Source organism: Anolis sagrei, chromosome 2 (assembly GCF_037176765.1).
Source record: "Anolis sagrei isolate rAnoSag1 chromosome 2, rAnoSag1.mat, whole genome shotgun sequence".
Classification (NCBI taxonomy): domain Eukaryota; kingdom Metazoa; phylum Chordata; class Lepidosauria; order Squamata; family Dactyloidae; genus Anolis; species Anolis sagrei.
The window spans coordinates 241,506,095-241,533,092 of record NC_090022.1 but is presented as its reverse complement, the minus strand read 5'-3'; the positions used below and the strand labels follow the sequence as shown (position 1 = coordinate 241,533,092).

The following is a 26,998-nucleotide window of genomic DNA, read 5'->3' as shown; positions in this document are numbered from 1 at the left end:
ACTCTAGATCAACAATCACAGAATTTGAGCTATATCATTTTCAAAAGCGATTTCTTTCTCTGGCCTTAATTGGACTTTAATTGGACTTAAGGCATCGTAATGAAAATAACAACATTGGGTTTTCTTTGTATAGAATTACAGTGTCTTATCCCAATAGACTATTAAAGAGAGTAGCTGTCAATGCCAGTATATTTAATACCTAATTTGGCCTGAAGAAAGAAAGAGGTCAAGGGCCCCATAGTGCGTTGATTGCTCTTATTTACAAGTGAGGTCCCTGGCTTACTCCCAGGTAAGTGTGTCAAGTACTGTGACCATAGTGAGTGTTAGGATTTGAACCTGAATTCATATGTTTATTGTCCTTCTGGTTAGAGTAGATCAGTGTATTGTCGAAGGCTTTCATGGCTGGAATCAGTGGGTTGTTGTAGGTTTTTTGGGCTGTATGGCCATGCTCTAGGAACATTCTCTCCTGACGTTTCACCTGCATCTATGGCAGGCATCCTCAGAGGTGTGAGTAGATCCTATTTGAATAACTTTACTTAACATAGTGACACATGCTTTAGATATGAAGAACACACTGTTTCTCTCATAGTGTGGGGGTTTGGGTATTCTTGCTTGTCAAACTGTTAATGCCCAAGCTGATAACTGTCACAAGGCACTTAAATTTCAGACAATTCCTGTAATCGAATTTCCTTAGTGTGTTGGCTGGAGATACTGAATGTGTGACCTTGCATAGCATGAATGACTCAGCCTGCTGAAGTGCTAAAATATTGTAAATCTAATGCTGCGAGTGGGAATGAAGTTTCCTGTGCCACACAGTTGTCAACATACACTACTGTAGAACTCATTTTATGAGTACTTTTTAAAAAATGTGTGTGTGTGTTTCCATGAATTTCAGAGAGCTTTCTTAGTCAAGGACTACTCCAAGGTAGTTTTGCAAGTCCCTTCCCCTTAAATACAGCCCACTCTACTTGACATTTCTTGACAGTCTTCCATCCAAGTGATAGCAGTGATTGACCCTACCTGGTTTCCAAAATCAGAGAGTAGTTAGGCAGGCTTCTTCTGAAAATAGTCATGTAGCCGAAGATTCATACCTACTGACAAGAAACATAGGCTTGTTGTTTTTCCTGATCCAGATTCCTCTTGCTATGCTGGCTATTTATTAAAACAACCCTGAATCCACAATGCAATGGTTAAAGTCATGTGTAATTTTCCCCTGAGAAACAGTCGTTTATGCCGAAAATATGTTATACATGCACAAGGTCAGATATGTAGCTCTGATGTGAATTTTTAACTCACGTCTTGTATCCATTATATTCTAATCATTGCTCTGTCTTTTTAAATATATGTATTTTTTAGAAATACATTTTCATATGTGTATTTTATATATGATTATGTGCTTTTAGTGATGTTGTAACCTGCCTCAAGCCATGAAGAAAGGCGGGTAAGAAGTAAAATTATTATTATTATTTGATACACAGCAAACAAGATCACTATGCTGGCTTTTGTATTGGATCACATGTCGGACACTTCCCAAGTGTCTAGTACTATGTAATGCATACAAATCTGAGTAGGGTGGCCTTTTGCAGCTGACAGATGGTGATTTTGTCAGCGCTAATTGTTTTTAAGTGCAGACCAAGATCTTTAGGCACTTCACTCAGTGTGCCGATCACCACTGGGACCACTTTTACTAGCTTGTGTCAGAGTCTTTTCAGTTCAGCTTTTAAATCTTCAATATGATGTAAGTTTTTCCAGTTGCTTCTCATTCATTACATCTGGAAATCAGGTTATGATGATATCAGCTTATTTAAGAAAATGGGAATTTTTGTTGAAGATTTATTACTGTCTCCCTACTTTGACCCCCAACACTTTTGTCACTAGACCTCAGCCAGAATTCTTTCAGGCTTGTCTCTTTCTTCCAAAACACCCTTCTTGCTTCTGAGACTGTAGAATGGCCTAAGCTTGAGTATTCTACTATGGGACCTTCATACATATTTGGGGGTTCCAAGATATTGCAGCATATGTTCTTAGGGAGGTAGATTAAATGAAATCTAGGTTGTTGTTTTCTTTATTGAAAATGTGCAGAGCTGAATTTTAATTAAAATTATAGAATTTTTAGTATGATTACAATTAATACCAAGTCTTTCATACTCTTCCACAAAAAGCTGCTTCTGTATATCCAGAAAATAAATGTAGAATATAATAGGTTTACTTGATTTATGTTGACAGTGACCTTCACCTATACTTACAAAAATGGCTAAGAGGTTTGCATTAGCAAGTACTTCATAAAACACGTGCACATAGTAAAGTGTGATAAAATCTTTTGCACAAAAATAGAACTTCTTCAAACACAATGTTGAAGTGCCTTGTTGGCATTTTGTCGCTGTGATGGCTCCGTAAGTATTCTTGGAAAGGTTCTTTACATTTCATTCTTTTAAATTGTTTCAAAGCCTTTCCCTTTTTCTATTTCCAGAATCCGTCAGCATGCTGAATGATGTGTTAAGTCAAATAGAATCTCAAGATGTCTCCCCAAATCCCACAAGCCACACTACATCAGCATTCTCCACAGGCATTGACCCTGTAAGTAAAAATGCGTTTTCAAGGTACTCAGCTTGAAGACATCATGTTGCCTGAAGCCAGGAAAAATTGCTGTGACATATGACTCAGAAGAAACAGTTGTCCCAAAAGGTCATTTTCAGATTGAGAGCCAGAGAAGAGGGGAATAGGAGCACCCTTTTTCCACAGTCACTTTTCTGTTACATCAAATAATGTTGATGAGAATTACAGGATGTATTAGACTCGGGAATCTAATGCTTTGCAGAATTAAGACATCTTAAATCTTAGGTTTCATTAGATAGGTGTAAGTTCTTTGTATAATTTTTCATTGTGGATGAATCCTTCATCCAAATATTCTCAAAATATTCAAATCTAATTAATTAGAAAGGTAGAAATATGCTCTACAATTAGGTTATTTACATGTAAATATATCTCCATTCTCCAGATCCAAGATGTCTCAGTTCTCTAGAGCGTTAGATTCTCAAATCTTGTTATTTTAATATGAAAAGGCAGAATTTTTTTTTTTACCATGAGGTTGTTTGTGTGTAAAAGGCTGTTCCATGCAAAATATGATCATGAAGGGAAGAGCTTAGTAATATCAGCAGGCGACCTTATTTGGGAAGGGGGATGGGACTAAACAGTATTAGTTTAGGCATACATTAGTTCTGTTGGAAAGCAGATGAAAAGCAGCACTGTAATATTTAAATTGCATGTTCTAAGAGAATTGCTCTTGCAGCCAAAAGAGGTTTGTTTGTTCTTCATTGCCATCCAGATTCACTATCTCTGCGTATGATCTATTGCATAATGCTAAATTTGGCAAGACAGTAGAAATTTGCCTTTACATATTCCAAACCCTCTTTCCCACGTTCGCTCTACATCACTCAGCCTTCCAGTTTTTGAAAATATTAAGGGGATTAGAGGGGGAAACTCTCTTTGTGATTAAGCAATTGGATGTCATCCTTTCAGCAAGAAGAATTAATTGAATATTACCTGTTTTCAGGTACAGTGGGTTCTTAATATTTTCTGGGTTTTGGTCTCAGATCCCATCTCCACAGATATCAAAATCCATGGATTCTCAAGTCTGATTATATTCAGTGGAACAGTAAAAGAGTATCCCTTATATGAAATGGCAAAATCCAGATTTGCTTTTTTGAAATTTGTTTGGAATATTTTCAAGCCATGTGTGCTTGAATCTGTGGATAGCAAATCGGTGGAAATAGAGGATTGACTGTATCATCAATTTTGGATGTCAATCGGTGGTTTGACCTTCCTGGCTTTTTAGAAGCTAGAGTGAAGTTAATGCATTGGTATGTTTAGCTGAGAGTTCAGTCTGTGTTTACTTCCCATTTTTAAAATGTGCTTATATTTCTACCTTACTTTCCACCTTGTCAAGCTTACTAGATCATAAAAATATAGAACCATATCAGTTTTCAAATAGAAAACTGCAGGCCTTGCAATCGATTTTACAAAGGCAAGTTACATTCATTGTTTGTGTCCTGAGAGCAATGAGACTGTAATCTCTCTTCCTCTTCATTCATTCAGTCTATTCTAGGAGTTCCCAAACGTTTTCAGCTGCAGAGCCCTTTTTGAAGCAAAAGTTTCTCATGGAACCCCAATAACTGTTTATATATTATATATTATATATTATATCATGTGTATATATCAAGCATGGGCAAACTTTTTGACCAACATAAACTTAACAGTATTTCAGTGGAAGACCTCAGGGGCTATCCAGTCCAACCCCCTTTTGCCATGCAGGAAAAGGACAATCAAAGCACCCCCAACAGAGGGACACTCAGCCTTTGTAGCAATAGTAGTAGTAGTAATAATAATAATAATAATAATAATAATAAGTAATAGAAACAAAGGCCATCCAGTCCAACCCCCTTCTGCCATGCACAATCAAAGCACCCCAAATGGGTGGCTATCCCGCCTTTGTAATAATAGTAATAATAATAATAATAATAATAATAATAATAATAATAATAATAGCAGAAACCCGAAGGGCCATCGTGGAACCCCTCAGTATGCTTCACAGAGCCCCAAGGGCTCCCTGGAGTACAATTTGAGAACCACAGGTCTATTCTAAACGTCTAGAGGTGTTCTGATGAGTAGTAATGTACTGTTCATGATCTTATTACCTTCTAAATGTTTGGGATGTAAATAGCTAAACATTTAAAAGTTACAGTATTAAAGTGTGCTCATCTCTTCCTTTTACATAGACAAAGGCTATTGGCCAGAAGATGCCTCCACTCACCTATGAATACACTCATTTGGAGCCCATCTTGTATGCACTTGGTGTGGGCATGTCAACAAAAGATCCAGACCACTTGAAGTTCCTCTTTGAAGGAAGTGAGGGATTTTGCTGTCTTCCTAGCTTTGGAGTCATACCAGCTCAAGCCTCCATGAGTGCTGGCATGTCTGATATTCCAGGCCTTGCAATCGATTTTACAAAGGCAAGTATCTGCCTTAACAATTGGATGGAGTTCATGGATCAGTTGTTAGTAAATATTGCACATAGCCATGACAGTCATAAGTTTGGCAATTAGAAAAGATTTTCAGATATTAAAATCTGAAATGTATTTCTTAATTCTGTATGGGGAGTCCATAGCTTGGCTTTGAAATAAAGCAGCACATGCTTTTCTCCTCAGTTGCTCTTTTCTCGGGCCTTTTCACATTACATAACTATAATGCTATTGTTCCACTTTAACAGCAGGGCTTCCATCCAATAGAATCCTGGGATTTACAATTTAGTGTTCCAGGATAGTTATTTATCTCAGACTTTTAAATAACTATTCACTAAACTGCAAATCCCAGGATTCCATAGGATGCTGCGATTTCAGTTAAAGTGGAATCAAGGCATTGTAATCATGCAGTGCATAGCTTTCCAAATAGTGTTTCACAACACTTTAGTGTGTTGAATACAGTGTGTAGGTGTGTCTTGTGAACGTAACAAGAAACCTCTCAGTCTGTGTAAAAAAGTCATGTATTTTAAAAAATGTAATGAAAGCTTTCTATGAGATATGTTGTGTCTCCATATTTTCCATTATTTCTATTTATGTGTGTGTCCACATCTCTTATAAGAGGTTTGTTAGTAAAACTGAATCACTGTGTCACAAAATGATGCATGTCTAAACAGTTTGTCACCAATATTAAATGTCTTGAAAGCTCTGGTGTAGTGTGAAAGGCCTCAGGTAATGGTAATGGTAATACTTTCAATTTAATAATTTAGAGAAAGATGAAACTATTGAATCTTTAGTACTGATAACCATTCAGTAGAATCAATGTGCCAATTATGAAGCAACATTTGAATTTATTAATTCTTTGATTTCACATAATTTTATGTCGGCCGCAATATATTTTATTCAGGTGTTAAATAAAGAAATGGAATACATTGTGCTTTACATATTGTGTACATGTTTGCCTCTTTAGACCTGTGGAAGCCCCCACAAATTCACCTTTTCCTTTCAAAAGACAGGCAAAAAGTGAAGAATAATGATGAGTTGTAATTATTCTAAAATAATATAATATAAAATTTCTTAGTGATGATTGAATTAAACAAAGAAGAGCACTGTAAATAGAAGTCTGGGAAAACCTGGGGGGTCCGAACCTAATACTATATACACGCAACGGACTCTGAAGAGTCATAAAATGTCGATAACAATAATAATGGCTTTTATTTTTATTCTTTTTCAGCATAAAATGATACTTTGAAAAGAAAAAAGTCTATTTTATCTGTACTTTCTTCAATATGCATTTACATTGAAAATATTATTTTATCTGAGCACATAATTTATTCATATGGTAATTCCAATCAAGGAAGTATATGCCAAACCATTTATAACACAATTGTGTGTTTAAAAATCTTTAATGTAACTATTTTAATAGAAATAAGTTAAAGGTAAAGGTGGTGCTCATCTCCATTTCAAAGCCAAAGAGCCAGCATTGTCCGTAGATGCCTCCAAGGTCATGTGGCTGACATGATTGCATGGAGTGCTGTTACCTTCCTGCCAGAGCAGTACCTATTGATGTACTCACATTTGCATATTTTCGAACTTCTAGGTGGACAGAAGCTGGGGCTAACAGTGGGAGTGCTCCCCACTCCCCAGATTTGAATCGCCAACCTTTTGATCAGCAAGTTCAGCAGCTCAACGGTTTACCCCGCTGCCCCGGGGGCTCCTTCATATAAATATTTAATAGAATTATTTAAACAAATAGTGTTAGATTTCTTTGCCATGTATCAATTAAGTAAAAATAATCTTAACAATTTTAAAATGTTCTGAAGCTTAAGTGGTAGCAGCATTTTAATGATAAATTCTGTGAATGTTATTTCTGTCTTACTGTAGGTATTACATGGTGAGCAGTATCTGGAAATATATAAGCCAATACCTACATCAGGTAAGACACATCTAGTTAATCAATCTCTAAAAATATTTTGCGTTATGCTAAAATATTCACTTTTTTATATTGTGGGGTATTTTGGATTCTTGTTCTCAAGGATGCCCTCCTACATGCTCTGATATTTGGCCTGTTTCAATTTTGGGGCTTCAGTTGTAGCATTTTAGAGGAATTGGTCTCAGTACTTCTTGCACTGAATTGTTTCAAAACAGGAATTCAAAACAAGAATGAATTCAAAACACAAGAACAAAAATATACACAGTTATAAATAATATTATGTTAGAGTATTGTCAAAGGCTTTCATGGCCAAAATCACTGGGTTGTTGTAGGTTTATGACCATGTTCTAGAGGCATTCTCTCCTGACGTTTCTGTGGCATCTATGACAGGCATCCTCAAGCATCCACTATGTCTGAGAATGCTTGTCAGGAGAAACGTCAGGAGTTAATGTCTCTAGAACTAGAACATGGCCGTATAACCTGAAAAAACCTACAACAACCTATTATGTTAGAGCTTCATAAATGCAACCAGCAAGTTGATACAGCATATAGTTAGCCAATAATTATTAGCCTTACAATGGAGAAATGCTATCTCAAATAAACATACTCCAAAACCGGGAGGGTCTGGATTCTGGAGAGACTAAGAAAGACTAAAATTAGAAAAGAGATGATAGATATTTTCACAGAACATATATACACAACAGGTATAATAGGAAAATGGCTGTCTTTCGGTCCAGTTGGACCTTCCTGATGAATACACGAATAAGATCCTGGAGTTTCCATAGGTTGAAGGATAATTACGTCTATAAAGTGTAGAATGCTGGATGATAATAAGGGTCTGAATAATGTATAGCACAGGTTGCAGTCAATAAAATTATATTGATAATTGATAATTTTACATGCCTAGCCGTTGTTACGAGGCTTAAAGTGAAGTGGAGCCTAAAAGTCTAGAACAGTTGAAACATTCACACCTAGCTCCAGCAGACAAGAGTCCTTTGTCTCACCCTAATCATTCCACAGATATATAAACCCTTTTTCCTAGTTCCAACAGATCTCACTACCTCTGAGGATGCTTGCCATAGGTGCAGGCAAAACGTCAGGAGAGAATGCCTCTAGACCATGACCATATAGTCCAAAAAAACCTACAGCAACCCAGTGATTCCAGCCATGAAAGCCTTCGACAATACAGTGTTTCTCAACCTTCATAAAGCCATGACCCATTAAAACAATTCCCAACCATAAAACCCTTTTGTTGCTACTTCATAACTGTAATTTTTCTACTATTATTAATTATAATGTAAATATCTGTTATGTAGAATGTATTTTCATTCACTGGAACAAATTTGGCACAAATACCCGATACGCCCAAATTTGAATATTAAGGGGTTTTTTTTTTTTGGGGGGGGGGGGAAATTAATTTTGTCATTTGGGAATTGTAGTTGCTGGGATTTATAGTTCACCTACAATCAAAGAGCCTTCTGAACTCCACCAATGATAGAATTAACAAGGGCCTTGACCTTGAGTTTTGGAGTCGTACTTCATCTATATCCAGAGAGCACTGTGGACTCAAACAATGATGGATCTGGACCAAACTTGACACACAGACTCAATGTGGCCAACTCTGAATACTAGTGGGGTTTGGGAAGGATTGACCCACAATTTTGGGAGTTGTAGTTCACTCACATCTTTATGAATTTTCTAATTGGAGCATTAATAAAAAAACAAAAGGAAAGACTGACTTTTTTTCTAATAAATAGCGTTACAAATTACCTAAGTTGCTTCTGCTGCTCCTCTTCCTGATGCTTCTGGGCCACTCTCAGTCCCACCTCACATGGGTGCTTTCCCTCTTGCCTTGAAGGGACTTGTGAGCCTACCTTCAGTCTCACATGCTCTCCCCCACCTGCACATACGTACCATGCTGCCATGTGCTGAGCATGCCTGGTCTCCCCTCCCTGCTTGGAGTCCAAGAAACAGTCCTCCCCTTGGCTGAGAGGCTGGCCAATCACAGCAATAGGAGGATTTGCTGTCTGTTTTCAAAAAGGACGAGAAGGACAGGCGGAGAGATCTTCAGCCTTCTCTGCCAAAGGGGTTCCTAAGACCATTAGAACAACGTGTTTTCTGATGGTCTTGGTGATCCCTCTGAAACCCTCTTGTGACTCCCCCTAGAATCCTGACCCCCAGATTGAGAAACACTGGTCTAGAACAACAGCCCTTAAACAGCTTGAAGACATCAAGGAGATCTAATTTTAAAAAATCTGTGTGGCAGCAGCACTTTGGAAAGAGTGGAAGAAGTTTTTTTTTTTTCTGTTCATCAGTGTTGGGCAAACAAATGCCTAGATGGGACAACAATAAATTACAATAACAATAAATTAAAAACTCCATCTGATGTCAATTCATTTAGGCTGTAGTCAGGTCCATTTGATGTGCACATGCATTAAGGCTGTGATAAGCCTTTAACACTTGGATCCTAGTATTCAATATTTTGTGGCATATGATACTTGTTTCTAATAATGCCATGCTATTTCTGATTTTTGGGAAGTACTTGTTTTATAATGGTAGCTATTGATTTTTTCTGTGGAAGTGTGTTTAAAAAAAGAAAGCAATTCTTGCTGATTCATGATGGTCATTTAATTTTATTTATTTTATTTTAGGAAGACTAATTTCAGAAGCCACTGTTGCTGACATTCTCGATAAAGGCTCAGGAGCAGTTTTACTCATAGATGGTAACTATTTTGCTTAATGTTAAGGGCATAAATGGTCAGAAAAATACAATCTCTAAAACTGCATGTTCCTTTCAAATTGTGCCTTGAAGCCCTCTCTGGGGAAGTTTGTATAATATTTATTCTCTTGTCTTAAGGGCAACTTGAGTATCACCTTGCTATACACATAAAAATGTAATGCATGAACAGGTCTTGATATTTTGCCAAAAAAGGGTAATAAGCCTGAAGATCATTTCTGTTTTTCTTCATGTACATCTTCTGTTAGCTTGAATGCCTGTGGGTTTAGTATTAAGATTTTTGTGTCTCAAAGTTAAGATATGGAGCCTAGTTCCTCTTGTAATTTCTTCATCCAGGGGAAACAGTGTCATATAGAAGTCACAAATCAGATTTATTTATTTTCAATATTTATATGTTACCTTTCAGTTGACACTCTCTAGGACAGGTAACATCAGAATGATAAAGATCTATTAAATACAGGTTTAGCAAATATAGGTTTCTGAAATCTGAGATGCTCCAAAATCCAAAATGGTCTATGTGGGCGGCTGAGATATTGACACCTTTGTTTTCCAATGGTTCAGTATACACCAGCTTTGCTTCATGTGTAACATTATTAAAAACATTTTGTTTCAAATTACTTTCAGGCTATGTGTATAAATGCATAAATGAAACATAAATGAATTTGAAGTTAAGACTTGGGTCCCATCTCCAAGATATTTCATTATGTATATAAAAATATTGCAAAATCTAAATAAAGTCTGAGTTCCAAAACACTTTTGTTTCCAAATAGTTTGGAAAAAACATACTCAGTCTATAAATATCAATAAGAGCAACACAGAGATAAACCAAAAGAATTAGCAGGAAGTATCAAACAAAGCCTATAGTATATATCGCTTAGAACAAAGCTGCTTAATTTTTTCCACTCATGACTTCTTGTGACATCACTTCCTAAGGGATTAAGATCTGTACTCACCTTGCTAGACTTTTGATCCCTATGAAGTTTCTTTTCTGAGGCTTGATCCTTTACTGATATAATTAGAAGGGAAATTAAGTCTAGCAGCCCTAGTGTGACATAACCAATTTTCTGATCCAGGGGCCTTTCTTTGGAATACCAGCAAAAATACAGGCAGATCTACATCCACAAAGCTCTCTATGGACATATGAAGGATTGCCAAGGGGGTCATGCTCTTCCTGTCCTAGAAGCACCTCTCCATTGGCAGAGACCCTCACCCCTCTCACGCCTCCTAAATAGCCATTCAAAGAAATTGATATCAAATATCTAGTTTATTATTGTATTTTACAATATTTATGTGTGTGTGTTTGAGTGACATACAGTGTTTTGTGTAAATAAACTCAGAATGTTCTTATTTATTTATTTATTTATTTGCCATATTTATACCTGGCCCTTTTCAACCTCAAAGGGAACTCAAGGTAGCTTTACACATAGGCAACTATTCAGTGCTTTAAAAACAACATATAATTAAAATAAACATTTAAATTAAGATTAAAATTAATACACATTAAAACAGTTCTTCTTTCCATTTGTGTTTCTTTTTAGTCCACACATATTCTGGAAAGGATCTGGTATGCTACAATCAATTCGCTGTGTTTGTTGTTGGAGCTGGTGGTTTCGGTGGAAAGCGCTCATCTGAGAAAGGCAAAGTAAGCTAGTTAGAGAAAACTGATTTATTTTGATTGACAGATTAACTATGTACAAATACAGGCAGTTCCCAAGTTACGAACAAGATAAGTTCTGTATTTTTGTTCTTAAACTCTATTTGTATGTAAGTCGGAAGAGGTACATTTTAAGTGTAACTCCATCCAAATCTATCTGTCTGTCTATCTTTGGATAGCACAGGGTTAACACCCCTGTGGTGTTTGTTTTGATGTCTGTGCCCCTGTTCAGAGGATTTCGCCTCACTTTCTGTCCCTGTGATGATTGGATTTGATAAAATTTGGGTTGTTGCAGAAACAAGGATTGGTGACAAATCTTCAGTGGAGACACCATTTCCCCATAACTCTTCCAGGAACGAATTTCACTTCCAAGGGGTAGATTTCTCTCCCTTCTTGTTGTTCCACCCTGTTCATAAGTTGGATGTTTGTGATTCAAGGACTGCCTGCATCTGTATAATATATGATTAAAATTAAACAATTTGTAAATTAAAACATTTAATGTTAAATATATTTAAAATGCATCAACTTCATAAAAGCCTTCAGAATGCAAGAAGTGAAGACTTTTAATTGTTTATTTTTATTTTACTTCTATGTTGTTCTTGTTTATTCTTTTATATTCTGACTTCTTCTCAATACAATACTCAAGTTAACCTCCAAAAAATAAAATATATTCATAAATACATTTTAAAAACATGAAAGTCGTTGCTAAATACAGTTTCCTTTAAAATCCTTTAAAGGATAGCCATGAAAAGATGAATGATTTTTAAAAAGCATACTGTTAAAAGCCCTTGCAGTCAATTCCTAAAAGCCTCTCACAACAGAGATGTTTCACTTGCTGTTCAAAGGACAGTGAGAAGAAGGAAGGACATTTTGTGTTCTCTGCCTTTGGGTTTTTTGGATGGAATTCTGCACAAACACATATTCCTTTGAATATGAGGGCATTTTAATGCTCTGCCTACAATGTATTAAATTGTTATTGAAGTCATAAAATACTCCACAAACTAAATTGTAGGTTTGTTTATTCTAGTATGTGAGGATTAAAGTATCAAGGAGAATGGAAAAAAGAATTAAACTTGTAAATAGATCTTGGCACTCAACTCTCCAGGACCTAGTATTCAAAATCAGTATGGGGGGCATGCCTACTTGCATTTTACTCAGGTTTTTCCTCCTTGCTGTATACTCATTTGGTGAACTGACAATTCCCAGAATATCCCTTCAGAGTCTTGATGCCATGCTGTTTATGACCACAAAGCAAAGTACTCTGCCTTCTCCAAATTTACTACTGCTGCCCATTGGCTTCTTGTACTGTGCATTGCTTAAGCCAAATTGTACAGCTCCTCTGTCTAGTGATAGGTCAGTAGTCACTGAATTTCCCTCTTCACACAATGCTTATGTACAGCAGAATAAAATCAGAACATTCAGTTGTAAAATGGGTTGTTGGCATTTTACTGAGTTAAATAAAAGTATGTGTGTTATTATTTTCTTCCCTTGCTTTTCAGGGGACAGTGAATCTGCCCAGCAGACCACCGGATGCTGTAGCCACTGATGTCACTACAATAGATCAGGTAAATGTTCTCCCTAAAAAGAGAGAGAGATTATTATGTATCCTTTTCTGCATTTGATGTCTTAGAAATGCTTCCCCCCACCCCTTTTCTTTTTCTTCTTTTACTACCTCAAATGCCCTATCATGAGGTTTTGGTGTTATACAAGAGGACTGGCCTTAATTCACACTACTGTTGTCTGTTAATCCATCAGATAATCTTGCGAGGAATTAATCTCAAAGAAGGCAGGACTAAATCTATCTTTGGCACACTCTGTAGCATCCCTTGTGGCACTCAGGTTTTTTTTCCCCATACATGGAGGGTTAGTCATCTGGTTACTAAAATTGTTTGCAGGTTCACGTTCAATCCAGAGTTACTTACTTGGAAGCTGGTTTTAATGTAAACATTCCTATCGAAATATCAATTTCTTGTGAAACTACTGACTGCAGTTCTTTTACAAGCTCACAAACATTATGGTAACTTATCAAAACTTCCAACAATCAGTTCTGTCAGTTAAATGTGCACATTTTAGGTAATGTAAGAAATATCAGTAGTTAGAATACCAATCCAAATTGTTAACTATTTTTTTTAAAGTTAAATTTAAAAATGGGCATGCTCTCATCTGATGAAACTTCAGAATTTTTTTAATGCGGCGGAACATAACTCCATGTCTTCTATAGGCTTTCAGACATCTGCAGCTGCTTTTGCTTGCCGTTTTTTAGTTTCCATGTAAAAATTAGTTGTTGTAAAGATAGCAAATTATATGATTCTTCGGAAAAGGGCAGTCATTTTTACTTGTAAGTATATGAAGTGTCATGTGTACACTATACATATATTTGTCCTCCACGGCAGAGACACTTCATTTGAGAAAATGTCACAGAGAAGGGATTAACCTTCTGCCCCCAGATCCACAGTCATGATCCTTTTCCAACAGCTGTTATTTGTCAGAAAATCAAGTGACAAGTAGTTAAATAATGACTTTCCCTCATCCCTTCCAGTTTAATCATAATGAGCTAAGTATCCATGATTTGTCACCAGTGAGATTATTTGAGGAAAGTTATTTTAGGCATGGGAATGTATTTTATTAAAACACATATTAATTACTGAGAAACATATATTTGCTCTTATACCTAAAATAATGTCCTTGTGATTGACTTCAATTTATGTTGCTTTTGCCAATGACCTTTATTGTTGGCAGCAGAAAATATTGAAAAATTAGTGTGGATAGGCTAGATATTGCTTTTCCTTTTTTGCTCTGGTAGTAACTCCTAAATTGTTAGGAAATAAAACTTGACAGTCAGCATTATTAATTGGAGAACAAGCTAACTGTACTATAAGTGACTTTAGCCTAATGCTCCTGATCAATTGACTTTTGTCATGATCTAGAGATGGGTTAGATGCAGGGGGTTAAACAGCTGAACTGCTGAACTTGCTGACCAAAAGATCAGTGGTTCGAATCCAGAGAGTGAGGTGAGCTCCCGCTGTTAGCCCGAGGTTCTGCTAATCTAACAGTTTGAAAACATGCAAATGTGAGATCAACAGGTACCGCTTCAGCGGGAAGATAACGTAACTCTATGCAATCATGCTGGACACATGACCTCTTCTGCTTAGAAATGGAGATGAGCACCACCCTCCAAAGTCGGACATAACTAGACTTAGTGTCAAGGGGAAACCTTTACCTTTTAGAGATGGGTTCGTTTTTCTGTACTGTTGAAAATGTGTAGAAGTAATTTCATTGTTGCAGGCATGCAGTTACAGCATTTTATGATTCTTCTATTATGGATTTAGCTCAGCTTTAAAATCCCTTTAAAAATATAAAGTATTCTTTAAAAACTGAATTACTATTGAGTATTATAGTACAAGTAACACTGGTGACATAAGACTTAACTGACCAGTTGAGATATGCCTTGTTAAAGTTTAGCACATTTTTCTGAATATCTGAATGTATTGTGTGAATTCTTTAGTGCATTGCTAGACCCTTGCATAATTACATGGAAATTTTTCTTCAATGCCAGCTACACTCTCCACCTCAACTTTCCCCCTTTTGGCTTCTTTTCTTCTAAGCCCATAAATACATGTTGATTCCATGTCATCTCAGGAACAAATTCCATTGGAACTAGGTTCTTGTGGGTTTTTTCGGGCTATAGGGCCATGTTCTAGAGGCATTTCTCCTGACGTTTCGCCTGCATCTATGGCAAGCATCCTCAGAGGTAGTGAGGTCTGTCGGAATTAGGACAATGGGTTTATATATCTGTGGAATGGCTGGGGTGGGGCAAAGAGCTCTTATCTGCTGGAACTAGGTGTGAATGTTTCAACTGACCACCTTCATTAGCATTTGAAGGCCTGGCTGAGCCTGGGAAAATCTTTTGTTGAGAGGTGCTAAGATGTGCCTGGTTGTTTCCTCTCTGCTGTTTTGCTGTTGTAATTGTAGAGTTTTTAAATACTGGTAGCCAGATTTTGTTCATTTTCATGGTCTCTTCCTTTCTGTTGAAATTGTCCACATGCTTGTGGATTTCAATGGCTTCTCTGTGTAGTCTGACATGGTGTTGTTGGTGTGGTTCAGCATTTCTGTGTTCTCAAATAATATGCTGTGTCCAGGCTGGTTCATCAGGTGCTCTGCTATGGCTGACTTCTCTGGTTGAAGTAGTCTGCAGTGCCTTTCATGTTCCTTGATTCGTGTTTGGGCAATGCTGCGTTTGGTGGTCCTTATGTAGACTTGTCCACAGCTGCATGGTATACGGTAGACTCCTGCAGAGGTGAGAGGATCCCTCTTGTCCTTTGCTGAACGTAGCATTTGTTGGATTTTCTTGGTGGGTTTGTAGATTGTTTGTATGTTGTGTTTCCTCATTAGCTTCCCTATGCGGTCAGTGGTTCCCTTGATGTATGGCAGGAACACTTTTCCTCTGGAACTGTTTCTTATTGTTTAGTATACAGTATTTATTATTGCTCACACAGGTCTAGGCAAAGAGGTCATTACAGTCTACTCATGTATAGAAATTTTAGTTAAAAAATCAACTTCCAAAAACTGGATCGACGTATCCATGGGTCTATGGGAGTACTGTACCTTACTCTAATTCCCCTTCTCTGATGTAAATGGTTAAAGGAAACAGATTAATCTATTCTGGGAGAACCTTAAAGAAGCACCAATTCCCTCTATTCTCTTTGCCATGGTTTTCTTTTTGGTGGGGAAATAGAGTCTATGACCTAGCCTCCTGAGGTGGCAAAGGTACTTTCCTCACTCCCTAGAACAGTAGTTCTCAGCCTGTGTGTTTCCAGGTGATTTAGCCCACAACTCCCAGAAATCCCAGCCAGTTTACCAGCTGTTAGGATTTCTGGGAGTTGAAGGCCAAAACATCTGGGACCCCTCAAGTTGAGAATCACTTCCATAGAATGACCCTTGAATTATGCATGGGTCATATCAAGATCCATAATTTTGACTCCAAATTTACTTGTAAATGAAGTTGACTTATATATGAGTGGAAAGTGCTTTAAAACCCCATTTTGCCTTCTGTGGGTTTTTTTCTCTATATCCCAATTCTATCGACCTCTTCCAATCTGCCAATTGCAACAACCCTCCTCCTCCAGTGACTCATAACCGTTGTGGGTTTTGTTAAGTTTGGAGGTTGGAACCAAAAAATCCAGATCATGCTTCTTGAATAAGGAATACGGAGTGATTCAGTTGTGTGCTGAAAGCATGCAAAACATTTCTAATTAAGAATTCTCCAACCTTGATTCACTGGCTGAATTGGTAGCTTGCCACTTACTGCTTGACATGCAGCGGATCAGTGTCCTCCAGCTGAAATGAACATGTTTCATTTAGCATCATACATTATTGACCTTTAAACAAGCTGTTGGAAGGGCAAATAAATGAACAACGTACAAATGCTGATGAAGGTGGGAAGAGATAGAAAAAAAATAGGTGATAAATACATCATTGACAAAATGGTAAGATGAGATACCTTACTTTAGATGCCTTTATGGATTTGACAATTTGTAGACTTGTTGAAGTCCCACTACGTGCAGGCAACACCCATCTCCAGGGAAAAAAATCCAGATTGAAGAAAGGCACCTTTGAAGGTGATAATAATAATAAAAAAATTCTAGATCTATGATGACAAATTCCATACCCTTCTCTGTAAATTCTATGATGTACAATGAAAGCCAACATTTCAAGCATAGGAACAAATGAACAATAACTTAACTAATTAAACCATTTCAACGTTTAGTTGTTATTGTTCATGAATTAATTTCATAATTTCCAATGATCAATATCATTAAATTTATTTTTGCACCTAGTATTCCAAGCTCTGGATAATACATGCTGCTGGTTTTTACATTTTTATTTTATTTTTGCCATTCATAATAAACTCGGAAGGCTGTTTGCAAAGTTGTCTTGAATGAATCATTGATCCCCATTCCAATGGCTTCACTAGCTTGACGCCTTCAAATTGGAATAAAATGAGTTCTTCTCTTTTATGATGTTAATCAAATATTATGCAGTCTTTGTAGTGTAAGATGTTTATGGATATCACAGTAAGGGAGAAAATGACACCAAAGCAGCATAGAAAAAAGAACAAAAAGTCTGTAACTGGATGAAACAAGCTCTAATTATTTCTTTCATGAAGCTCGTGTGTTTCAGTGTATCCATTCCTTCTTCATCAGCTAAATTACCACATACCCCCACGCTCAAAGATAGTCGATTTTTCTGTCTGCACATGACATCTACCTGTGTGTCTATAGGTATGGCCATTTAATTTTCTGGTGTGTTCTGAAGTTAGCAACTTTCAGTATTTCTAATGAGTACAGCAAGTGATATATTGGCAAATCTTCTTGGTAGTACATATATTAGTGAATAATTTCACTTATGACCACAAATCACATTGCAACTGATAGTTTGGCTTTGATTTGTTCTGTAGGCTGCTTTGTATCGACTGAGTGGGGATTCAAATCCTTTACACATCGATCCGAGTTTTGCTGCCCTTGGAGGTAGGTTAAAAGGAAACCAAAAGTTTAACTGACTTAATTTCATTGGTAGGAATGGTGAATGCCACTTGTTATTTAACAGTATTTTCTAAATTTCTGGTTGTTTTGACAGTTAATTACTCATATGGCTGTTGATTATTCATATGCTGAGAATATTAGGAATCAAACCTCTAGATCATTTCAGATTTCACATGGTAATTTATTTATATGAATACTAGGTAGCATTTGTTTATTTACCAAGCTAATAAATTACATTTCAGAGTATGCAAAAATTTAGAAATACAAAACAATAAACCAAGTTGAAATTCAACATAAAGAGGAACAAATGATTGCCCCAAAACTGTCTATGGAGCTAGTGAAATGTCCAGTGGGATTCCATCCCAAAACTGGCATATTATCATAGAGAAGGTTTTCCACTTTGAAGATAACTCCTCTTCTTGCAGAAGATAATGAGGAAACATTGTTTTTGGATTATTTTAATGCACATACAAGCATTTAATTTAGAACCTTGCTTCTATAGGCTGGATGCACAAGTTAGGATGCAAGGTTATTTTTAGACATTGGATTTTTTCACTGAGATTTCAACAAAATGGAGGGGCAAAATGGAAGAGAAACTGTTGCAACAGTGGTTTTAATAATGATATTATATGTTGTATTTGAAAGTCCCTGTGGACTTACTGAAAGTTGTAAACATCTTTGGATTCTATCGTATCATTCAATACAGCAAAAAGATTTGCTTCCTGACCGGTACAAAAAGAGGTGTCATTATAGTTCAGGTGATTTTGAAGAACAGAAATGCAAACCAATTGAGTTATTGCAGCCTGTGTGCTTTTACTTTCCTGGAGCAGAAAGTATAATATTAATCTTTATATTGAAGTGTATTTCCAATCTGTTTGAAAATATGATGCTTGTCATGCAGAAGAATAAAATAATATTGCAAATTCATAGGTACCAATCCTAAATAAATACATATGCAGACGTTTATGTTCTTTGCCTTCTCCTTAAGTATTAGCACATATAACAAAAAGCTATTCCATTCCTGCCACTTTTTAACTGTTATTATGGCTGAATGCCATATTGGTTCCCTGAAATTCTGTTTTATCCACATTTGTTTTGCTTTTCCTATTTCCTATTTTACTTGCCTAAATGCTGTGGCCCATCTAATACTTATATTTATTCAGTATTTTAAACTATATTTATTGCCACTGATGAAACTGACATTGACTCCTGCCTAGTAAAAACTAAACCAGGAATGTGCAAACTTGCACCAAAAATTAAATACAGTCTTTTAATTAGGATGAACTATTGTTGCTAGGTGAATTGGCACCAAAGAGATCTTGGAAGTCCATATCACTTCCTTTTTTGAAAAAGTGCTTCTTTGAACCAAAATGACCTAGAGCTCACCCAAAATGTTATGAAACAAGGCAATCATTTCTGGATAAATTTTACCACTAAAACCCTGTGATTGATTTGCCTTAGGGCCACCTCAAGTAGAAAATAACTTGGGAGCATGCAACAATAATGGCAAAAAGTTGATGGGCTTGGTGCTACGGAAATGCTGTAAGGAAGGACATGCCATTAAAATTAAGTCACAATACTCCAGCGCTTTCTCATTTTGTCTAGTTGAAATATACCTAATCTCTGAAGATGGGAATATCCAGAAAAGAAAATTTGATTTTTAAGGACCATGCAGGTTCATTTGGGGGAATTAAATTCAAAGTCAATTAGTAAACTGTTTCAGATTATTCAAATCTAGAGAAACATGTTCTGATCTGGGTTATAACCTAGTTCTAGGCCACTGAGAAAAATCAGTTGGTTTTTCTCAGTGGCCTGCAAAGACAGGTCATGGGATAATAATAGTACAACAGCCCAATCTGGAAGTAAGCACAGAATACAATATCATGGCATTTTAATCTGGCCATCTCTGCTTTCATTGACTCACTGATTTCTATTGAAATATTTTTTTATGTGTGAATACATGAACATGATTATTCTTATACTGTAAGTCCAGACTTAGGCATGTATTCAATAGGACATGTGATGGGTTTCTTTTTTATGTTTGTTGATAGGATTTCAGAAGCCCATCTTGCATGGTCTTTGTTCTTTTGGATTTGCTGCCAGACATGTTTTGAAACACTTTGCAAATAATGATGTCACCAAGTTCAAGGCAATTAAGGTTTGTATCTTTTCATGGGGATGTGTTTGTGTTCATTTGCTGTTTAAAAACTTTTCAGTCACAGTTCCTGAAGTATCACAGACAGGTGCAAATCTAAAACATAAGTCACTGTGCCATGATGACACTTGATTCTGATGTTACCTGGTCCCCTTTATCTACATCATATATGTTCTTATGCAGTTAACATATTGTTAAAAATAGCAGAATCCATGGCCAAATTGGAAGAAAAAAATGAATTGTCTTGGATCACACATAAAATACACGAACACTAATGATAGCTTTATTCATTTATCATGGCAGAAGCGATTTGAAGATACAGTTATAATGTATTTAAAAAATACAGACAAAGTTAAAAACATGGCATAATACTAGATTTCCTTTGACCAGAATCTGGCCATTAGGATTGTCTCTGGTGTTGCTTTGAGAAGATCATCCATTGTTCATGTGGCAGGGCTCAGACCGCATTGCATTTAGTGGTCTGTGGTTTGCTCTTCTTCACACTCACATGTTGTGGACTCCACTTTGTGGCCCCATTTCTTAAGGTTAGCTCTGTATCTCATGGACCCAGAGTTCAGTCTGTTCAGCACCTTCGTCCAGTCTTCTGTGTGTCAGTGCCTTAAATCAAGAAACTAATGATAGCTGATGAGCAAAAAAACAGGTCCATGCATAATTTTCATGATATTCCGCACCACAGATAAGCATAATAATCCTAATTATGCACCATCACATTTGGAGAGTCTTTTAAAATCGTCAGGCAGGCCTCCTGACTCAACCGGTTGCAGTTATAATGCAAATTATGGATAATACTCAGATATTTGTGGATATATCATATTATGATTATTCAGTTCAGTTCCATTGTCATGTACAAAGTCTGTGCTCTAAGACTGCACAATCAAGTTAAAATCACAAAATAAATTTCATAATGTTTTAGTACGTTTATGATTTTGTGTTGTGCCACATTCATAGGCATCCTGTGGGTTGGACAAGCTCCTTTTACATGTTTAATGTCTTAAACATGTAAAATAATACCATTGGTGCTCTCTATTTATTTATTTATTTACTATATTTATATCCCTCCTTTCTCAACCCTGGAGGGGATTCAAGGCAGCCTTACAACAGGCAGCAATTTGATGCCATACACATATATCAAATAAAAATTATAATTAAAAACCAATAATTAAAACATTAATGATTGAAACAGACTCTATCCAGGGATTCTGTAGCCATGGATTCCACAGTTCATGACTTGGAAATGTTTTTTTTTTTTAAAAAAAAAGCAAATCTTGATTTTACCATTTTATAAAAGGGACACTGTTTTATTATGCTACAGGCACCCTTCCCCTTGATGAAATCAAGGACCTGTGTAGAAAGCAATGTGTGGTTTAGAAGGTTAGGGCTTCCATGTGCTGCTGACAACTGCAACTGGAATCCTTGTAGCATGCTGAGCTTAATAGTATTCTCCTTGTACCAATGTCAGTAGAAGTAGTACCCATAGGCTGTGTAAAAAATAGTTTTTCATGTGTATTGTGTTAATTGGAGCAGAGAAAGAAACCTCTTTGTTTATTCTTGAAATAGGTGCGTTTTGCAAAACCAGTTATTCCAGGACAAACCCTGCAAACTGAGATGTGGAAGGAAGGGAACAGGATTCATATTCAGACCAAGGTGAGAGAATAGTGAAGTTAATGTTTCTGTCTGTCTGAAAATAACATTGTGCTAATACTGTTAAAGGTCTCAGCATGCAGATAAGTTTTAGTCCCCATTGAGTCATGAAACTCACAGGGAAATTCTCTGGCCAGAGCTACATCAGACAATCGTTTGGAATTTAAAGTAATGTGTTTATGCAATGTGTTTTGTTTATTGTTTACTTGTTTGGGTTGGGGGGATGATGTCTAATTGCTGTTTTTTAACCATTTGTTTCCCGCTTTGAGTCCCACCCGTGGGAGAAAAGTGGGATAAAAATAAATAAAAATAAGATAATAAATAAGTTGGAGAAAAGGCTTTGATGAAACCTTGAGTTGCTTTGAAGAAAATTGGGATGTGAATCAAGTTAAGAAATATTGCTAAATGAATAGCTGTGCATGCCTAAGTTCTACCCCAGTAACAGATGTACAGCAATTTCCTTCTGAAGCCACTTGCAAAACCCTCATGTCGAGTATCCAAACTTGTCATTGAGCTTATGACTTCTTTAAGGAGCAGTTTATTGAAAGAATACCTTGAGAAAAGGAAGAGGAATGTGCTTACAGTTAATGTCAAGAGTGCTTACATATGGGTTCTAGCCACATTATGTGTTCATAACTTCCATTTACATCCTACTGTTTAGCAATCAATTACTGAAAACAGTTTGTAGTTGCTGTTGTTATTGTTGTGTGCTTTCAACTCATTTGCTATTTAAGGTGACCTTGAAACAAACATATTGGGAGTGTTTCTTGGTAGAATATGTTTAGAAGGGGGTTGACTTTGTCTTCCTCTGAGACTGTGTAACTTGCTCAAGGTCAACCAGGGGGTTTCCAACTCCAATGCAGGGATCCAAAGCCTGGTCTCCTTGTGTCTCAGTTTAGCACTCAAACCATTGCACTATTTCTCCAAAGCAGTTTACCATTTCTTAAATGTTCTGTTTCAACTTGCCTCCGTATACCTCTTGCATGCTGTGTACTTCAGCTTTCACTATGTGTCAGGGTCTTCCTAGATCAGATTTCCCAACATTTCATTACCTCTCTGTTATCTATTGTCTTGTAATATATTTGATATAAAATCTCTCCTATCATTTTAGCTGTAAAACACTGTTCCTAAATATAATTGTACATCTCAAAAAATTGTGTCATCTTAAGAAATCATCCTTTAGCCTGAGATTGGCAAAGCACCATACTGTTTTTGAAGCCCTTGTTGTTTCCAGGTGCTTTGGGATACCCTTGTGAACCTAAAAAGATATTAATTTCCTCTTTTTGAAATCTCCAGTCATGCCCGCTCATATTTTGAACAGAAGGGCTCTGCACTGCTTCACATCGAAACAATGCATATTTTGCAAAATTTGGATTTCTACGCTTTAGAAAACACAGGTTTGGCAGACCATGTAGCTCCAATGGTCCCAAGGATAGAGAACTCCCCCCCAAACCTGTTGAAGTTGCACATTCTTGTTGTAACGTCTCTTTGAAGATGGCTCTCCGCAGGGACTGCAATACAAAGTAGGAAGGGACTATATGCTCTTCTGCTTAATGCAAGCATGTCTTTGAATTATGGACTCAGAAGGCAATGTAAGTGGAGTGGCAACAATAGTTTGGAAAAGTAATTTTTCTATAATCATTGTCTGTGAGACTATGGGGGATTCTTGGAGTTCAAAGTAAAAAAAGTATCCAAGTTCTACAAAATAGCACTGTGGAAAAACATCTGGGGAGCCATGTGATAGTTTCTCAAATTGTTTTATCATAATCCCTTGTAATTGGCATGGCAATATTCTGTGGAGTCCTGGGATTAGTAGTTTAGGGAAGAGCATTAAAACGATCATCCAAAGAGCTCTAGTGCTTCACCAAACTGCAAACCCTAGGATTTCATACAATGTTGGCCGAGCAGTGAAAATGGAGTCATGCAATGTGTGAAAGGGCCCCAGGGTAGGCACATTTATCAATCTAGCTGAGTTTGTTGCTCCTCTGCTTGGTAGCAGTTCTTCAGAGTCATAGAAGTAGGTCCTTTTCCTGTGTGGCTTCCTGCTTAAACTGGAGATAGCAGGGACTGAACTTGGCACATTCTGCATACAAATTTGTATGTTCTGTTCCTGAGGAGAAATCGGTATTTTCTGTCCCCGTCCACTTCTGTCTTCAAAGTGTTTCAAACACTTTGTTTTTCCATTTCCTTTGCCCCAGAGAGTTTATCCTGTCTCATAAATTCTTGTTAAACATAATGCTTGGGAATCTGGAAAGAAGAATTAGAATAGCTGTTCAAAAGCCCATGTTGCATTTGTGTGAAGCTTTTTGTTCCCTCTTCTGCCTTCTTCTTCTTCAGATGAGGTTTGACTTTGCTGATATCTTTGAAAATGCATGCAAATAGAATTTTTGGGTACTGCCCCTGGCTTTCAGTCCCTTGCCATCTCCCCTCTGTGATTCTGTCATCGATGTCTTTCTGGAATAGTTTTCTTTCCCTTATTTCCATGAAAAAGCCAACCAAAAGAAAGGCAAGCTGAGAATGGCAATGGCCCAAGAGTTTTAGAAATAAACAAAGATTAAAAACAGCAATTTTCTTCATTTATATAAACAAAGAAAACATACAATTAAATGGCTGTAGCCTGTTAAATACCACCAGCCTTCCCTTGATATTTTTTCCATCGAATTTGGTTAAAATATACAGTCTTTTTATTGATTAATCTTTATTTCATCTTGAAATGATTGCAAATGATCCTTTATTTTCTGCTCTTGTGGGTTTTTACCCAGTGAAACATTGTCACTAATTACTCATAGATTTTCTTTTATTAAATCATGCTTGAATGTTCTTCATTAAAAGATGCAAACACAACTGCTCTGCATTTTAGGCATTTTGCTGAAGGATTCCCAGTTATTTCAGTCCTTTCTTTCCCTTGTTTTGTTCTCTTCTTAACTGATGCTGGAACTGGAGAGAAGATTTTTCAGACACCTAGCTGTTGTGTTGGTTGTAATTCTGGTGTTCCTGTGGCGGAAATCTGCTAACAGCATGATGATTCAGTTATTTATTATTAACAGGTCAAAGAGACTGGGAACATTGCAATTGCAGGAGCATATGTGGATTTGACATCAACCTCTGACCAGCCTTCAGCTAAGCAGCCTTCAGCTAAGGTAAAGGAAGTGTGAATAGCTCCTGTGTATTTTGGATGGCAAGACTTTGGTGTATTCTGTCCATAAAATAAATAATGCATTTTCATTTAGGAAATTAAATCATGCCCTACAAATATTAGTTTTCTATGACTTAGATAAATCTGGCCCATTTGTATTTGCTTTGAAACAAATATGTCTTTGCATGTCAACAGATAGTATCCTACTTGACAAAATGAAACAGTGGCTCAGATGGTGGAAATACTGGGGCATGTGGGTAGCAGTGAGGTGCCGAGGAGTGTAGTTGTGGTTTAATAGAGCCTTGCGGCCTTTACTTACGTTGGTTCTCAGATGGAAGGAAGACACTGTTCCTTTTCTAAAATCAGTATCTAATAACCATAGGATCCCTTTGTAGATGGAATGGGAGAGGGAAATCTTCCCCTTGACTTTAGGCAGCCAAAGAGTCTCTTGTGCTGTAGGATTGATGGGAATCGCTGAGACTGCTGTCTGTCTGGCCACTAGAAATGTTGCTGAGCAATGTCACAGCCACCTGCTAATAGGAAACTCAGATAACAGAATCACAAAGTTGGAAGATACCACAAGGCCCATCCAGTCCAACCCCTTGTCATTCCAGTGCAAACAAAACACTCCCGAAAGATGACCATCCAGCCTCTGCTTAAAAGATCTCAATAAACACCAGTCCTCCTTATTTTGATACCTACTTTATTGCTATGTGAATTGGAAACATGACTTCTGCAAGTCTGAAAGTTTTACGAATGTTTTTTAGCACCTAGTATCACTAGCTGCTACTAACAAATATAATTAATTAGAAAAAGACAATTCTTAGTAAAGTATAATACACCAGGTAGAGATGAAGGTGGCATTGCAGGTGGGTAGACTCAATCATGAAAAGCTGTGGGTTTTCAAGACCTGAGCAGGGCACTTATCATAGGGTCACAATAAGTCAAAGTTGATGTGACAGTAATGAACAATAAAGCTTTAACTGCATTTTATATTTATAAAGATATACTAATATTTAACCTATTGTTGGAGATCTAACAGATTACCCCCCTTTTGTTTTTTTGTTTTTTAAAAAACCTGCAGTTTGAGCTGTGTCAACATACTATCAAAACTCAGGTTTTATTAGCAAAACATCTGGAATCCTAGAGCCAAATCAACTCTCCTACCAGTTGTCTTTTCTTTGACTGCCAGCATAAGGCACTGCCATAACAATGAGAACAGTTGCTTTTGCAGCAGCCCAAATTGCATTTGGTTTTTGGAGTGGGGCCTGGGATGGCTAGAATAATATGCATTGGAATTGTTGCATCATGCGGTTGGAAGAGAGTGGTGGAGGAAGAGAAATGCAGGAAAGATTAGAGAATACTATTGAGATACTGGATAATAGGACAGGGATAAAAAGAGGCATTTAAAAAAGCTGGTTGGCCTGCGAAAATATGGCAGATCAAAAGAGATGAGGAGTTTGGAAAACGTGTCTTGGGGGGAGTATCACATGCATCTGTTTGTAGAGGTGGCTGTGTTTGTATTTACATGCCTTGGGAGGTAAATCTCTGTGTTAGTCCTTGTGCTTTTGGATAAATGGAGGAAGGTAAGTGCAAATATGGTTGAGGTGTTGAACAGTCAGAGAGTGAATTTGGCGAGATCAGAGAGAAAGGGAAATTGTAGTATAGTGTGGGAAGAGATAAAAGGTTTCTGCGTCTACTCCCAAAACTTTCCATATTTCCAGAGAACAAGTTCCAAAACGAAAATAATTTTACTTAATCCCAAGTAAGAGTGTAAGCTCACAGCAGCCGCTCCCAGAAAAGACACAGGACGCCAATCCGTAATCAATCAGGAACTTTTACTACTGGAAATGCATACACAACAAAAGCCAGGATTGGCATACAGACGCAAGTCAACCCTTATATACCCTCCCCCACATTCGAATCCCCTCTTCCCGCCGACCAAAGATCCCGCTCAATATTCCCCGCCAAACCACCAACTGCCCCTCCCAAGGCCACCAGCTGCAAATCCTTATCAGTCCTCCATGTCAGGAATCCGTTTTTTTGCGCCAACATCCAAGGCCAGGAAACCGAGTCCTGACAAAGAGTGTTTGCAGCCTAAGAAGAAGTAAAAAAATAATTTAAACAGTTATACTAGTAAGTTTTAAAAAACTTTAGTCTCTCT

The 26,998-nt window shown here is 37.1% G+C and overlaps 1 protein-coding gene across 1 annotated transcript in view; it reads left to right on the top strand.

Annotated features, from left to right (window-relative positions):
• The window catches only part of HSD17B4 (hydroxysteroid 17-beta dehydrogenase 4), a 69,809-nt gene that overhangs the window by 31,860 nt on the left and 10,951 nt on the right, over window positions 1-26,998 (top strand). The window contains exons 12-21 of the mRNA XM_060761948.2: window positions 2,471-2,577; window positions 4,776-5,009; window positions 6,900-6,951; window positions 9,600-9,671; window positions 11,224-11,327; window positions 12,839-12,904; window positions 17,797-17,866; window positions 19,933-20,039; window positions 21,615-21,701; window positions 24,746-24,838. Of these exons, the coding sequence (XP_060617931.2) occupies window positions 2,471-2,577; window positions 4,776-5,009; window positions 6,900-6,951; window positions 9,600-9,671; window positions 11,224-11,327; window positions 12,839-12,904; window positions 17,797-17,866; window positions 19,933-20,039; window positions 21,615-21,701; window positions 24,746-24,838 (992 nt within the window). The remainder of the gene's footprint in view (window positions 1-2,470; window positions 2,578-4,775; window positions 5,010-6,899; window positions 6,952-9,599; window positions 9,672-11,223; window positions 11,328-12,838; window positions 12,905-17,796; window positions 17,867-19,932; window positions 20,040-21,614; window positions 21,702-24,745; window positions 24,839-26,998) is intronic.